Source organism: Bombyx mandarina, chromosome 15 (assembly GCF_030267445.1).
Source record: "Bombyx mandarina strain Sakado chromosome 15, ASM3026744v2".
In the NCBI taxonomy this organism is placed as follows: Eukaryota; Metazoa; Arthropoda; class Insecta; order Lepidoptera; family Bombycidae; genus Bombyx; species Bombyx mandarina.
In genome coordinates, this window is record NC_143221.1 from 5,633,385 (window position 1) to 5,651,097 (window position 17,713).

A 17,713-nucleotide genomic window follows, 5' to 3' on the forward strand; every position below is an offset into this window, starting at 1 on the left:
TTGGTCATAATAATTTTATTCGCATATTTAATAATTGATTATGATACATGGAGTGTAACCGCGCGGCGGTCCACTTTAGAGCCGAAAGGTGATCGGTTTGTATCACTCCAGATTACATTATTACTCATTATATTGCATCGACATTTCCTCCACAAAATCGTCGCTACACATTCACTAGTAGGTCACCCGACTCACGGCATGTCATAGTGCCACGTCCTGGAGCCGGCCGATAGCCGCCGGACATAGTATGTACACGCGCGCGACTCGACCGGCTCACGATCACTTTCATAATTTACGTCCTAATAAAAATATCGGAAACCTAAATTCGGCGAGTTCCCGGGACGCAATAGAAAGCGTCCGCGAGAAGCGAAAGGGCAAATCGCGGCAGGCGAAACGCTCGCTCACTCCGCTTTGACCTCCGGCGGGGGCACGGTCTGCACCTCCGCCGGCGGTGCCGGGTCGCCGCTCTCCTCACCGCCGGCGGTCGGTTCTGTATTCTCGGGCGCGCGCTCGTTTCCGCCGCCTCCGTCTGGACACAAAAGCGAGCGATCAGCGATTCGTGACGAGAACGGCGGCTAGTTTTATCGATTTGGTGACTAAGTTGTATACTGACTTCGCTGAGGATGATGATAGTAGAGATTGGGGCGCGGCTGAGCATGGTGAGGTCGCTGTTGTGGTGCGCGATACAGCGGCAGTGCTGGCGCATGGGGGCGCTGTATAGGCGCTGGGTAGCGCGGGGCAGGACCTCCTCCGCGGGTCATGACTCCTGCCGCTCCGCCCCCGCCCCCTCCGCAACGCCCGTTGTTGCCGCCGCTCACCATCTGCGGAGACAGACATTACTAATACTTCTTACTGAAAACGATACTGACCAATTTAATACAATTATTGTAAACATATAATTTCATAGTTTGACATAAAATATACCTGTTGTTGATGGTGTTGATGGGGTGTGTGTGCCGGCGGTGGATGCTGAGGCGGGGCGTGATACTTGTGTTGCGGTGGAGAATGTGGCGGCTTTTGCGGTTTTCCACCACCTTTCGGAGTCGGTGACGCTGCATCGCAAAGTGGCGCGAATCCATTGGCATGCTCGTGAAGAGGACTCTTCAATTGTTGTTGAGGGGGTAAACGAGGCTGTGGTTGCGGCGGAGGATACTGTTGTTGTAAAGGCGCTCTATATTGTTGTTGCATCTGTTGTACAGCGGCGGCAACCTGTAGTTGCGAAGAGAGAAATTGGGAGCCGAAGGCGCCAGACTGCGCAGGTTGCGTAAACTGGAGAGGATAGGTAGGTGCTGGCGCAGTTGGTGGTTGGTAAGGTGAATAGTACGAGGAAGCTGGCGGAGCCGGTCGTGGCAAGAGTGAGTACGGGGCTTCGCCCACAGGTCCTGAATATCCTAGGTACTGTTGGCCGTAGGTGTTGACGCCTCCTACTCCACCCACACCGCCGCCTTTGCTGCCTGCACCTTTATACATTATAATTGTTATTTTTTTAGCTCTCGTTTTTCATACCTTATTTAAACACAAAACCAGAGCGAAAACTCTTACCTATGGCACCAATTTGTTGAGTAGTGGGCTTCACAGTTGCAGACATTAGAGAATTAGATGTACTAGATATGAGCACTGTACTAGGACTGTTTCCAAGCTGCCCTGATTGGCCAAAAGCTGCACCCCCGCCTGCTGCCTGTAAATTGATATTGGGTAGATTTTATGACAGTTTTATGGTTATTTACCTATTGACGAAACAATAAAATTTAAAATATGTGATAGTAGCTCAACCCTGATAAACATTATAATAGGATCTGGTATGGTTCTATCAATAAAATACAAGAAACTAACTACTGTAATCATGGATATTCGCCCTTATGCCTCTGATGTCTGGATATATTTGTGGCACTACTAAGAACACACTACATAGACGGCGAAGAAGTAAAATTTTATTGAATTAAATGTATGTTTTGTAGAGATATTTTTTTATATTTCTGCAACTAAATTTGCTTTTTAGCTTTATTCATTCATTAGAAATAAAAAAAAAATCAACAATTAAGTTTGTTAAAAACATAATAATATGGTTTGTTTAATCAGTTGTGTTTTTTTTTTTTTTTTTATTGCCTTTGTAGGCAGACGAGCATACGGCCCACCTGATGGTGAGTGGTTACCGTCGCCCATGGACTTCAGCAATGCCAAGGGCAGAGCCAAGCCGCTGCCTACCGCTTAATACTCTCCACAAGCCTCGTTTGAAGAAGGACATGTGATAGCGCTCGGGAAACACCGTGGAGGGGAGCTCATTCCATAGCCGGATGGTACGTGGCAAAAAAGATCTCTGGAAACGCACTGTGGATGACCGCAGTGGTTCCAGGTAGTATGGATGAACTCTACTCCGGTGGCGGGCGGTGCGATGGTAAAAACGAGAAGTTGGTATCATCTCGAACAATTCCTCAGAGCACTCCCCATGGAACATGCGGTACAAAATACAGAGGGAACCGAAGTCCCTCCGCAGACCCAGAGGCTCCAAACGATCCGTGAGACCGGGATTATCGACAATCCGAACGGCCCTCCTCTGTATGGAGTCAAATGGAAGAAGCTGGTATTTGGGAGCCCCGGCCCAGAGATGGGAGCAGTACTCCACGCGAGGCCGGACTTGTGCTTTATAGAGCAAAAGTCTTTGTCCAGGCGTGAAGTACCGCTTGGCTCTGTTGAGGACTCCCAGCATTTTGGACGCCAACTTGGCTTTCCCTTCCAAATGACTCCGAAATTGGACATCGCTCGAAATGTCGACCCCAAGTATCCCGATACTCTCGGAAGGTTGCAGGGATACTCCTTGGAATTGCGGCGCCATGACAAAGGGGTCCTTCTTCGCAGTGAACGCGCAAACTTGTGTCTTTATCGGGTTGAATTGAACCAAGTTCAATTCACCCCATTCGGAGACTCGCCCCAGAGAATTCTCCACTTCAGACACAAGTTTTGATCGTCTCTCTTGCACCATGCTCCGAGAGAGACTCTGGTGGCCGATATATCGCGCATCCCCCGTGCTGTCATCCGCATAGCAATGCATGCCATCAATAAACAGCATGTCATTGATATACAGGATGAAAAGCGTGGGGGAGAGCACCGAACCCTGTGGAACGCTAGCGTTAATGGTCATGGTATCAGAGCAGTCACCGTCTACAACGACCGTGATGCTCCGCTCATCCAAGAAGCTAGCGATCCACCTGCAGAGACCCTCGGGGATTCCGTAAGATGGTAACTTCGATAGAAGTGCCCTATGCCAGACCCTGTCGAAGGCCTTCGCGATATCAAGGCTCACAGCAAGAGCCTCGCCCTTGCTCTCCAAGGCTTCAGCCCACCTGTGAGTAAGGTATACAAGAAGATCGCCAGCTGAGCGACCGTGACGGAAACCGTACTGTCGGCCACTGATCAGCTGGCGATCCTCCAGATACTTCAGGAGTTGTATATTTATTATTGGCTCCATCACCTTGGAAAGCATGGAAGTTATCGCGATAGGCCTATAACTCGATGGGTCCGACCGGTCACCCTTCTTGGGGATAGGGTGGACGTGGGCAGTCTTCCATGAAGACGGAACCCTGTTAGTGCAATAAGAGAGGCGATACAAACGCGTTAGCGCAGGCGTCAGCTCAGGGGCGCACGTTTTCAGAACCACTGCAGGGATGCCGTCTGGCCCACTCGACTTATGGACGTCCAGGAGTCGGAGCTCCCGCCTGACTGCACACTGCGTGAAGCAGATCTCAGGCAGGGAGCTATTACACCGGGGGATGTTCGGTGGTGTGGCACCCCCGTCGTCCACGGTCGAGTTCGAGGTGAAGAGTTTGACCAGAAGGTCAGCCTTCTCTTTCGCACTATGGGCCAGACTGTCATCGGACTTGCGTAGTGGTGGGAGACTAGACCTGCAGAAGTTACCTTCTGCAGCCTTAGCGAGCGACCAGAAAGCACGGCTCCCGGCGGGATAGCTCTTCAGTCGCTCGCCAATTCTGGCAACGTGCTCTGACTTCGCCTTGGCAATAGCCCTCTTATAGGACCTAGAAGCGGCGTTAAATTTCCGCCTTTCCTCTGAGGTATTAGGATCCCGACGTCTCCTGGCATCATTTCATGCCACGTATGCGGACCGCTTGAGGCGTGCAGCGTCCCGACTGGCATTGTTGTACCAGGGTCCACTGCGACCCCCGACGGGCACCTTGGAAGAAGGAATGAACAATTCCCTCCCCCGAAGCACCACGTTTTTAAGTCGGTCCGCACAGACGTCAGGATCACCAGAGGAAAAGCAGAGCCGCCCCCATGGGTAGGATGCGTAAAATTCACGCAATCCATCCCGATCTGCTGACATGTACCGCCAAACTCTTCGATACCCGGTCGTCGTTCGACGACCAGGACGAGAGATTGGTATCTCAGCTCGGATAAGGCAGTGATCAGACGATCCAAGTGGAGCGTCGACCACCACACTGTATCCGGCCGGATCGGTGGTCAGCAGAAGGTCCAACAGCGAGGGCTCGTGCCCCTCAATATCTGGGACACGGGTGGGCTGTGTCACCAGCTGAGTGAGGCCGTAGGACAAGGCGAAATCGTAGACAGCCCGACCCGGGAGGTCAGTGGTTCTGGACCCCAACCACTCTTGGTGGTGAGCGTTAAAGTCTCCAAGAACCACCACCTCCGCAGAAGGGTACTGCTCAAGCACGCGATTAGTCCCCTCTTGCACATGCTCTATCAGAGCCGAACCTGCATCACTGCTGTGGGACCTGTACAGGCACGCATAGATTCGGGTACAACCCCCGTGATCTACGCGCAGCCACAAGAGGGACCGATCCCGTTGTTCGAGGCCACGAAGACGGCGACAACAGACATCAGCCCGGACGAATACACACACCCCGGCTTTACGCAGGAAGTTGTGCTCCAATACGTAGCCGGGGTATTCAAGGTATGAGGTATCATCCGGAGCAGATATCTGCGTCTCCGTTAGAAAAAGTAGGGCAGGCTGCGCCGTCTCAAGGTGGTGGTGTACGGCGTCAAGGTTACTATGTAGGCTCCTAACATTGCTGAAATCCACGTTAAATGTGGAATGGGGAGTCGCCGATAAAACCTTATTTCTTTTTCGAACTGGTGTACTGTATGTACTGTTGAATCACATCTGTGTGAGATTTCTGTTATTTCATAATACTTACAATATTAAACTAAAAATTTCTTACCATCCTATATTGGCTTGGAATACTAGAAAACATATCCGGTGGTGGTTGGTAGTTATAGGGGGCCGCTGAACCGGCGCCATATGGAGTACCAGGAAAACCACCAAATTGACCTCTACTCTGATCCAAGAAAGCTCCGTAAAGTCCACCCTGCTGGGGAAGCTGTTGAGAAGATCCTAACAATTGCTGTGATGAGTTAAACAACATGGCAGGCGGCGACGGAACTGATAGCCCACCGTACCCTCCCTGATAGCCCACGTGGTTGTAATGTTGAGGCGGTGGGGACTGCAATTGTTGCGTTGGCTTCACTTTGCACACATTAGGTGGAGCGCTTTCTGTATTGGTTTCTTCAAATCCAGTAAATTGTAATTCCTCCGTATTTTCCGCAACAGCAGGCATCTCCCAGACCTTCTTAACACTAGCGATTTTTAAATTAAGATCAGCTGCCAGAGGCGAAATCGTATTAGAAGTGCTCATGTGGACACCACGTGGTAAACCCAGCGACTTAGCTGATTTATCTTCTGAAAGTTGTCCCAAATCTGAATCAAAGCCAAAATCAAGTTTCATGTCAGAATCTTCTGTTTTTTGTGTTGTGTCAAATGACATTTGTAAACCTAACGACGCGTCCCCTTCTGCAGATTGTCTCCCACTCTCTGCCATAAGTTCTTGTATGGATCTAGGACGTCCCCTAACTTCTCCGTTAAATGTCAGGGAACGACTATCTATTTCAGTGGATACTTCTTCAGTTTGATTTTTAGACATATTAGAATTTAGTTGATATTTTTGTTGCAAGGCCTCATCTGGTGTAGCAGTCTTATAGTTGGTATTTTCAAAAATTATGGTTTCTACAGGCGGCGTTGCTCCATCTAACATACTTGTTTTATCAGCAGATAGATTACAAGGAGTGGGAACAGTCTTGATATCAGTCGACGTCTCAGCTGGTGTGCTACGCTGACTGGATTGCGCAGATTTATTTTCAACTAAATCTACATTTTCTTCTACATTACCACGTAAGGTTTGGGATATGGGTTTATCCCATGCATTAACTGCGGGTGGCGGCGGTGCGGCGCCGGTATCGGGGCCGCATGCGCTCACTAAGCCACCTACTTGCTGCCTTTGCTGTCGTTGTTTCACAAAACGAGGGGCTAAGTTCGCTTGTCGAGGTCTATCATATTGAGATCCGGATTTGCCTGGTACTGGGGCGGAGCTTCTGTTTGTGGATTTATCATTGGAGTTTCTAGTCGACGATCGATTGCGACCATTTCCTTGATTAGAATGAGATCTTGACTGTTTTCCAGAACCTTGACCATCTTCTTTTGCAGGTGGTCGGGTATCTTTGGAACTCTTTTTATTGCGGACCTCTTGAAAACCGTCATCGATAACTTCGTCATTTTTAGTGTTTAACTTCAGATCAGAAATGGCCTCAGTTATTTCCGCAGCAGTTTTATTTTCACCTGTAACTACGTCTTTCTTTCCTCCTTGTGAAATACGTCCATTTTGACGATTACTGGAATTAGCATTTCTACTATTCTTTTGAGATTGAGCAGAACGACGGCGACCGGAAGTACCACCACCTTCGGAATGTTCGGATGTCGTTTCCCAATTTTCATCTTCCCCACTCGGAGCTCCACCTTTAGGACGACGATCACGTCCTCTACCTGACGTCGAACCAGCACGTGGCTTGTTTGGTTTTCCTCTATCATCAATGTTATCCTTAACTTCTTCAGTATCTTTCACTGCTCTATTGGCTTGACTGAATGGACTCTTCGTATTAGGAGGGCCATATCCTACTACTCTTTTAGCAGGAGCTGGTGGACGTGCGGATCCCTGGAAACCACCCCTACCCCTTCTAGAAGGTTGCCCACGAGGTGCAAACGGTTCTCGATTTTCCAATATATCAATAGTTGTCGGAGTTTGATCTTGTACTGCGGGATTTAACTCATCAGGCTTATCAGACTTTTTCGGTCCTCGTGGACTACGAGGTGCTCTACGCCGTTCCCTGCGTTCTGAATTGAGAGCTCCATCAGTAGATCCATCAGATTCACTAGCCCTATTATTTGAACGGGAACTGCGATGTGACCGTCTTCCACGAGATTCCCTTGATCCCCAACCTCTATTGTATACAGCATATCCTCCGCTTCCTGCATAGCCTCTAACCTTTTTCTCAGAACCAGACCCACTAGACTTCCTTTCTATGGGTTCTTTAATGGGAATTTTGATATGTTGTTCATTAGTAAATTTCTCATTTTTCTTGTCATCAGTCTGACGTTTTTGACCTTCATTGCAATCTTGAAGTAAATCTGTAGACTGCGTTTCATTGTACTTCACAGTTGGCTCAGTACTGGATTTTGGTACTACCGAATCAGATTCAGAAAGTTCTTTTTCTGTTTTAGCAGCAGACAATTTAGGTTTTGCTATTTGATTTTGTGGCTCAGGCATTTGCTTTGATGTTGGTAAAAGTAATGAAGAATTATGAAGATTTTCATTTTGAGAATTTTGTTTGGAAACAGCAGAAAAAGATGGTTTTGCAACTTGTTGTTCAGGGAAAGACATTTGTGTGTGATTATTATTAAGAACAGATTGAGTGGAATTAGCTAAAGATCCTGATTGAGATAGTACTTGATTGTAACTAATACCTTGAGTATTTGATGTACTAGTTTCAGGTTTTTGAGATTGGATCTGAGAAAGTGATGGAATTAAATTTCCTTTAGATAAAGACAAAGAAAGTTGAGATACATTTTTTGCTGATTGAGAAGCATGACTTGGTTCATCATTTTCTACTTTTGGTGGGTCTTTAGGAACCTTGTCATTATCCATTAGCACAGACACTTTTTCAAGAGAAGTCTTTAATGTTGCAATATGCGTTTGTTCATCTTGAACAGCATCTGCCCAAGATGTTTTACTAAACTCTTTTTCAGATGATTCTCTTGCAGAAGGAGGTACAGGTGAACTTAGTTTTATAGAGCCAGGAGTTTGCACTGATGAATCAGAGGATACAGTCTCTGATATTCCAATGCTTTTTCTTTCAAATACTTCACTCAATTTTTCTGCAGCAGATCTAGAATTAGTTTCAATTATATTTTCAGTACTTCTTTTGTCACATTCGTTTCTTCTATCTTTGTAGTCGACATATTCTTTATAAGATTCTTTAGAATTAGACCTCTCAAGATCCTTTCCGAATCTTTCAAAATCTTGCATTTCAGACCGCCATTGCGGTCCAGGTCCTTCTTTCTCTCTTCTAAAAACTTCTTCTCGATCAGAATAATCCCTAAAACAGAAAAACAGTCTCTTTAATTTTACTTTATGTATGAATAATTGTAGTGAATCACGATAACTTCACGAAACGCGAAATATTATTTACGAAATACGACAATTTCTTTTAAGAATTTATATCCCAGCTATAAAGACATGATAATAGCTTTTAAGTGTTTATTTAAGAATAAATAAATATTCGTAATATAAAACTACTTTCATTTTTAAGTTAAGTTGATAAATAATGTTATACATGTTACTGTTATGGTTGAATGAATCCATTTTTTGTAAATGAGGGGAGGAAGAAATGAAATAAAAGAATGCTCTTCACTAATGATCTGTGATCTGCAAAGCATCCTACTATAACTTTACGATACTTCGTTAGAGGTAAGCCTAAGGATGAACATGTCCAAATCTTAGGCGATGAGTAGTATCTCAAATACAATGACCGGTTGGTTAGAAATGAACAACTAGAGATAGTGGACAGCTACATTTATTTTGGGCATGTTCTATTCTTGAGAAGCGAACATCAAGCTAAACAGATCAGTAGTAGAATACAACTCAGAAGAGTTGTGTTTGGAGAATTGGAACACATCTTCAAATCAAAAAACTTCCCTCTGTCTCAGACAAGACTCTACAATCAACGCTCTTGGTCCATATTAATATACGTTGCAGAAACATGGACCCTTACTCGTGAGACTGCACACAATTGGCGTCGCAGAGCGAGCGAGGGAAGGCTCTATGCTGGGCATCAATCTGATAGATCAGGTGCGTAACATCTAGGTTAGACGCCTAACAAAAGTTATAGATGTTGGTTAGAGAATATCAGATCTGAAACGGAGTTGGGCTGGTCACTTAGCAAGCCGAAATGACAACAGACGAAGTAAGATAGTGATGGAATGGCAGCTAAGATTAGGTTGTTGAGATGCCGAATAACCTATGGCACATTGGATAATACATTTTTTTTTATTGCTTAGATGGGTGGACGAGCTCACAGCCCACCTGGTGTTAAGTGGTTACTGGAGCCCATAGACATCTACAACGTAAATGCGCCACCCACCTCGAGATATGAGTTCTAAGGTCTCAGTATAGTTACAACGGCTACCCCACCCTTCGAACCGAAACGCATTACTGCTTCACGGCGGAAATAGGCGGGGTGGTGGTACCTACCCGTGCGGACCCCCAAGAGGTCCTACCACCAGTGATTACGCAAATTATAATTTTGCGGGTTTGATTTTTATTACACGATGTTATCCCTTCACCGTGGAAGTCAATCGTGAACATTTGTTGAGTACGTATTTCATTAGAAAAATTGGTACCCGCCTGCGGGATTCGAACACCTGTGCATCGCTACATACGAATGCACCGGACGTCTTAAAGGATAAGACGTAAGAGGCCACGACGACTTCTCTAAAAGTCAGTCTATATAGTCAGGAAGGCGGGGTGGACGTCGATGCAAATGGCGGGCGATCGAGCATTATAGCTTTATGCCAATGGGAGACCTATGCCCAGCAGTGGCTATCAAAGGGCTGAAGATAGATAGAGGGGGAAACTACTTATAATAGTTAACATCATATAAAAGGTTATTTATTACACAGTATTCAAGGTTTTAAAATTCACTTTTTCGTTTTTCTCTATTAAGTGGTTTGGGTAATTAACATATTAAACAACTAACCTGGAATAAGATCTGCGACCATTGTTGTGCTGTACATGTCTCGGAGCAGAAAAAGGCTGTAAATCTTGTCTTCTTGGGGCAGGTTTACCCGAAAAGGCCCATCCTGCTTTTGGATCGTCTTGTTGTCTGTTTTGTTGTTGTTTCAAAAATCGAGGTGGAATATTTGCTTGAAAAGTCTTGGAAAACGCTGGATTATTTTGATCACGATCGCGACCATACTCTCGATCACGATCTCTAAACTCGCGGTCTCTATCATTTCTTTCTCTTGCTGTATCTCTATCTCGGTCACGCTCACGTTCACGTTCGCGATCACGTTCTCTTTCTCTATCGAACCTATCACGGTCTGCTCTGTCTCTCTCATTACGATTATCCATCCTCTCTTTATCATTTTCATGACGCTCTCGATTCTCGCCGCGACCTCTATCTCTATTTTCGGCACGATCACGATCTCGAAGGTCGTTATCACGATCCGCTCGTACATCACGTTCCCGATCAGATTTCAAGTCGCGATCTCTATTGTCAAATCGTTCCCTAGCATCCATTCGATTACGATCTCTGTTTTCATGTATTCGATCTTTATCTCGTGTATCCCAATCGTTTCTTTCTTTTTCCTTATCAATCCGATCCCTATCGCGCTCGACACGATCTCTATTTTTACTTTCGACCCTGTCTTTATCCCTTGGTTCCAAATCCCTTTCACGATTTTCGTTGCGTTCCCGATCTCCACGAAAATCTTTAGATTGAGAGTTAGATGAGGGGGCGTCCCGTAATTGCCGGCGCTGCTCTTCTTCTTTTCGTTGCCGAGCACGTGCAACGGCTTGTGCTACTTCATTATTTTGCTTTTGTCGTCTTTCAGCCCACATTTGGTCTTCATCACCAAGCTCATGCATTTTTATTTCAGCTCGTTCACTTTCGATGCTGGCCCGAGTGCTACTGCTCTTAGTGCTCCCTTTTGTGGGAGCTGAAGATTCTCCATCGGAAAAGTCCAATTTTTGGCTAAAATTAACAATTAATTTTTTTATTTTTAATGTTTCAACATTCTATAAGAATTATTGTTATTTAGGAAAATAACTAACTCGTAATCGATGTCATCGTGCTGAGCCCAGCCAGCATCACGTGAAATATCGTCGAGGGAAGAAATCTGCTCGTCACGCAGAATGGGTCGCGCCGTGAGTACTTCAACGGCGCGGGGTGTAGGAGGTGCTCGGGTGGCACCGCGCTCTCGCTGGGGGCCACTACCGGCTCCCCCACCGCCGCGCTCACGCAGCGCTCCGAGACCGCCTAGCCCGAGCCCTCCACTACCACTGCTACCTTTCATCAACTGTTGAAAAATATAGATACATTTTACTTATCACTTAATTTTTTGTGCTATCACTTTGTCTACGGTTTCGAAAACTTACAAAGGATGGCAGGATGGCGCGGAATGCTGGAGTTTGTTGTGAGGTGGGAACCGCAGCAGGTGCGGCAGCAACGGGAGCGGAACCACTTTCTTGCCTGCCGCTCACTGATCCACCGCACGTCCAGCTGCCTTCCGCTGTAAATTGATTTACAATATATTACAAATATTATTTTTCATTATTTTATTATTTTAAATATCTCAGTTCTTATTTTAAGTTGACGTATTAAACAAAACATCTTTATAAAATAAAAAAATGTCACTAAAATTAAAATCAAGACATACTTTGTGGTCTCAGTTGTGGCTGAGGTCCAGTGTGTTCTCCGGTACGATGTGATGGTTGTGCGGCTGCTTCCAAAGAGGGAAACTCTGTGCGGAAGTGTGGAGATGACGGCGGTGGTAACGACACCCAACCGCCTGGGCCGACAACCACATTGCTGTTCGATGGTACTGTCTAAAATGTAGTTGAATAATATTATTAATAGATAAATGAATATTATCGATGATATTAATAGGTGAATATTATTTATAGAACTAAATAAAATACTTTCACTCAATTATAAGTTACGCGTTATAGCAATCTACTTTATACTCTTCACCCATTAATTCTATATATTTTTATGTAATTTTATCCAATCCATAATTAGTTGCCCGGTCTTCAAACCGAAAAAAGGTTTTCGGACAGTTTTTATATCTTTTTATTTTGTTTCTATGATGAGCCAGATGATTTTTTATTTTGTAACACTGTAATTAGATCTTTTTTTTTATCGCTTAGAAGGGTGGACGAGCTCACAGCTCACCTGGTGCTAAGTGGTTACTGAAGCCCATAGACATCTACAAAGTAAATGTGCCATATAAGATAGAGAGCCAGAGATATAAGTTCTAAGGTCTCAAGTATAGTTACAACGGCTGCCCCCACCCTTCAAACCGAAACACATTACTGCTTCATGGCTGAAATAGGCAGAGTGGTGGTACCTACCCGTACGGACTCACAAGAGGTCCTACTACCAGTAAAAGTCTTTGTTGTGATTGATTTACAAATGGTGATACAGGTGTCTCATGCAGAATGTTGTACAACAAAATAAAAATGTTCAACATCATCTTCATTTTTTAGAAGTAGTTAATGTCCAAAGATCCAGATATCAATTTACGAAATTAACCCCAATATGTCTTGCAGGATTGCAATATACATGATTTTAATTTCTTTGTGACATAAGTTATCTGGCAATAGAAGTCTACTGTCAGCAAAGCAGAAGCAAATGTAACTCACTGTTGTTTGGGTAGTACATGGTGGTGGTGCAGATACGGTTGTAGTAACAGCAGAAGTTGTGCTGAAATAAATGAAAATCAAAATTGGTATTCAAAGTTAAAATTATTTTAAACAATGTATTAATAATCCCAAACATTACGTAAATAAATTATTAGTTTTTTAAATCTTTTTTTTTAATGGCTTTAACGCCTTAGGCAATAATTTTGTAACACGTCACAGTATACACAAAAATGACAGGTGCTCAGAGAAAAAATTAAAATACAAATAAATTTGATAATTTTTTCCACACACGAAACTGTGATTAAAATGTTTTAGAGAATTTAGTTGAGTTAATTTTTTAATTAGAACAACACCAGGCTTTTTTTATTATTAATCTGCTCTTACAATTCAGCGTTTATGGAATATTCATTCAAAATTTAATTGGCAAGGTATGACTTGAAATGTCCAGCAATGGATTTATTCCCTTATTCTTTTCCCATAAGACAAAAGTCAACCTTTCTTTATTTCTGCTTTTCAGGCCTATATTTCTAAAAAACTTCTTCAGCTATGAACAGGCTTTTAATCGTGTATAAGTTAATATGTATTGTGTTCATTCCCTTATTTCCTGTGATATGCTTGTTTTTTATTGGTTCTGTCAAAGCTGAATCATCTGATACAGACCTATTACTTGGATGTCAATATTTGAAATAACTCTGACAATTTATTTTCCCAGTAATATGAGTGATTTTTCAGGTGTAGTTCTGTAGTGAAATACTGATTATATAACCATAAACAATATTGAAACTGTTTGAATGTAAAAAACAATGAAAAAAAAAACATAAAAATGAAGTTTCCGTTTTCACATTAAAATGGTATATTTCATGCTTACTTCTTCTGTCTCATTTAATATCAGATTATGAGCTTTTCTGCCAATATTAGCTGATGATAAATAAATATTAAAACTTACTTGGCAGTTGTATCTTGACCAATTTCAGTTTTCAAAGATGGCAAATTAGCTGGTGGTCTTCGAGCGGATGGTACTTTTCCAAGACTTTGCATTCCATGTTTGCGGCTTAGTTGAGATTTTACTGAGGACGGTTCTGAGTTTTCATTCTAAAAAAAGCATTTTGATTTCTAAGCAAATTCCATTAAAATATTTATGATTGTGTTAAGTTTAAATTGATTGTTAGATTGATTGATTGCAATGACATGATTTGCCTCAAAAATTATTTGTAAGCTCATTCAGGGCCTCAATATAAAAGTAAATTAGTAGGCCAAGATTCATAGAGCCCATTAGTGTAAAAATTATTAATGACTTGTTATAGAGTGCTGCAATACCTACCGCAACTGATTCAAATCGTATGATTGATAATGTAATTACCATTTATTTAGTTTTGCATAATTATGTAGAGAAAATACTACAAAGCAGCTTAAAATTCAATGAGCTTTTTTCTCTATGAGGTTTCTTCTAACTGTTTAAATACAGATTCTTCTAATAAAAATGCACTAAGGGTACCCAGGCTTTGGCTCATACTAAAAATAACAGTATATTGTTTATTTGTAACTTTCTTTTCACCTTATTTAATTTTTTATCATATTCTTGACTTTATTCCTAAAAATATGAAAAGTTTTATTGTATCAATATTCTCAGTTTTAGGCATTCAGGCACTTAATGTTTCGTAAGAAAAAAAATACATTAGTAACTATATTAACTAACTAAGATTATAGGTAAAACATTAGTGTTGAAAGGTTATTGACCTTCATGACAAAGAAAGTATAACATAGGTATTTATTACTTACGCATAATTACAGAAATGGGATTATATAGGAAGAGCAATAATTTGTGCCAAAGCTTAGGCAGTATATTACTGGCATTCAATTATTTAAAACTCTAGAATTTTAACAAAAACGAATAATAAGTGATTATCATACAGTACTAAACACATAGTTATGCTTTTACCAGCTGAAGGTCAGCATATTAAAATGTATCTAATATCGTGCAAGTCTTTGTGCTTGCCATTGTCAAGACCAAGGCTATGTGCTGCTATGTCAAGACAAAAAAATCGATCAATTTTCCTACTCTCCTTTAAATATTACTATAATTTACAAAATTGATTTCTGTGAATATGATAAAATAAGCACTCACTCTATTAGCGCAATACAAGCTATTGATGTCCAATTTCTGATATTTTTGCTTGCCGGACGTCGGCTTGCTCTGCGCCGTAGTGCCTCCGCCGCCCGGCGTTGAGAGTGCAGACATGCTGCGATGTACACACCATCAGGAGTTCCCCTCGCACTGACTACCAACTGCAAGCGATACAAAATACTCACGGAACTACCCAAATCTTCGGAGAAAAATTTTATACATTTACATGCATATTGCAATGAATACTTTCACTTATTTTAGTTAAGCACAGGTTTACAATTCGAAATCAACTAAGCACTGTGTCTAATCATAGTGTGGCACTGAACACTTTCACAAAACTTGTATTCTCTTCAGACAATAAACGGGAGCCCTGCCCTCATACGTTTATTGACGTGTTACATCCGTCTGGTGAAGGCTGGATCGATGAAATTCAGTTTTATTACACTAAAATATCCCGTTACACACTGCTAGTCACTTTATAGTAAGTTTTCACTATGTAGCTCAAAATAACGGTACGAAAAATTTATAAATCCAAGAACGGTAAATAAACTTAATTCATATTTCTACAAAACAATAAAAATAAATATTTTAGTACCTTGGTCTCTTAAGACTTAATATAGAAAACAATAATGGTTTAAATTCAATTGCTTATCCCTTAACAAAGATTACTTTGGATTTTAACTATTATCTACGCTACCAAAAACTTATATCACTTTATTTTAAGATGGCGTCTCAAAAAGACGATCTCTTCTCCCTACCATTCAGAATCAATAGTGTGACGTCACAAAGACGCGCAACAGCGCTCTCTAGTGAACACTATGTCAAGACATTTAAAGCGTGCCATTCAAAAGTGTATTTCATAAAATGGTTACGACTTTACACTATGCACGCCATCCGGTTGCCGGATAAACGACGCGAGGTCAAATATTCGGTAACAACACGTATAAGTTTGTAGATGGATCTCTTGTGGACGTTTTCACTAAAGTTCATAAAAAATCATAACAAAAGCTCATTCACATGTCGTAGTATCTAGCGTAACTGTACTTGAGACCTTAGAACTTATATTTCAAGGTGGGTGGCGCATTTACGTTGTGGATGTCTATGGGCTCCAGTAACCATTAAACACCAGGTGGGCTGTGAGCTCGTCCACCCATCTAAGCTTTTTTTTTTTTTTTTTTTATTGCTTTTTTAAAGCTTGCTTGCTTGCTTGCTTAAAAAATTGCTTGCTTTTAAAAAAAAAAAAAAATCTAAGCAATAAAAAAAAAAAAAACACCTCACCTCATACCCCAAATGATTTTTTTTACGTATGAAATTCAGTTGCTTTCAAACTTTCATTTGAATAGAACAAAACTCTTGAAGAACCTAAGGTACATTGAGGGGACTTGCTACTAAGTCAGCTTATAAATAAATAAACAAATAATAAATAAGCCTTTATTGTTGTTAGATTTTAATTTATTTAACTAATCATAAAATAATAACAATAGAGGTAAGCAAAATATAAATTAACTCAAAATAAACATATTCTCGGCATTCGGCTTAACAGCTTGTCTTTCGACAAAGACCTCCTTTAGAGATTTCCATTTGTTTCCGTCCTTTGCTGTATGTAGCCATTCTGGCCCAGCTACTTGCTTCAAGTCGTCTTCCCATCGCTTTGGCTGTCTTCCTCTAGTTCTTCTGCTTTATCTAGGGCACCATTCCGTTATTATTCTGGTCAATTTCTCTTACTTTTCTCTCAACATATGTCCTATCCAGCACCATTTTACTTTTCTGCACATTATTTGAACCTTTTCAAATTTAGTCTTTCCTTAGATCTTTTTTAGTTCTATTTTATCCCCTTTTTCTTACTCTCCATACGCTTCTCTCTATTCCATTCTGACATATATTTAATTTATTTTGTTGTTGTTCAGTTAAGGCCCATGTCTGGGATCCGTATGTGAGACATGGCAGTATACAAGCATTGAAGACATTGCGTTTCCCTGCTATAGGCATTTCTTTATTTCTCATTATTTCACTCAATTATCAGAATTTCTTCCAAGTGTTTGCTATTCTTCTTTCTACTCTTTCTGCATGCTTTCTGTCGGTGATACTGATTTGCCCAGATAAACGTATTCAGTTACGTGCTCTAACTCTTGATTATTAACTGCAATAGCGTTTTTTTGTCAGGAATTACTTTTCCTCATTTAACTCATTACTTTTTGTTTTAATCATAGTGAGCCCTGCATTTGTACTTTCATCTGCTAATCGAAGAAAAGTATTAAATCATCAGCGAATCTCTAATGATTCAGTTTGTATCCATTTACATTAAGTCCGAAATTGCCCCAACCCAGTCTCCTAAAGATCTACTCAAACACTGCTGAGAATTTCTTTGGCGAAATAGGGTCATCTTGACGAACGCCTCTTCTTATTGGGAACTCTTGGAAAGAAATATGGGAAATGGGAAAGAAATATTGAAAATAAACATGTAAAATTCCCTTCGAGTAGGTATTCACTGTGATGTAAATATTTAAAAACTCGATGAAAACAATCTGTAGTGGATACTGTAACGTCGATTGGCAACTGCAGCTTATATCAAAAATTCCTATCAATTTATTTAATATGATTAATATAAATGGGAATAAAACATCTTCATGATTTCTAATTTTCGAAATAGCTTGTTCACTACTGTTTTGGTTTCCAAGCTTCAATTATCGTTTTCAATAGCCTTAATAGGTTGGGCGCATATTGTAAGTCAGAACGGTCCGATCCGTTAACTTACTAATGTTTTGTTGGATGAGATCTCACAAACGACTGGCTTAAATCGTTAAAA

General features: G+C 41.7%; 1 protein-coding gene across 1 annotated transcript; it reads right to left on the reverse strand.

The window, feature by feature from the left end:
- On the reverse strand, positions 1-15,732 carry nocte (no circadian temperature entrainment). The gene is made up of 13 exons (XM_028174321.2): positions 15,503-15,732; positions 14,908-15,068; positions 13,729-13,874; positions 12,783-12,843; positions 11,798-11,966; positions 11,517-11,650; positions 11,193-11,437; positions 10,117-11,112; positions 5,193-8,457; positions 1,543-1,678; positions 925-1,460; positions 614-821; positions 1-529 (listed from the first exon to the last, which is right to left on the reverse strand). Exons 2-13 carry the CDS (start codon positions 15,019-15,021, stop codon positions 402-404), a joined length of 6,138 nt encoding a protein of 2,045 aa, XP_028030122.2. The 5' UTR covers positions 15,022-15,068; positions 15,503-15,732; the 3' UTR covers positions 1-401.
- Positions 15,733-17,713: the final 1,981 nt, after the last annotated feature.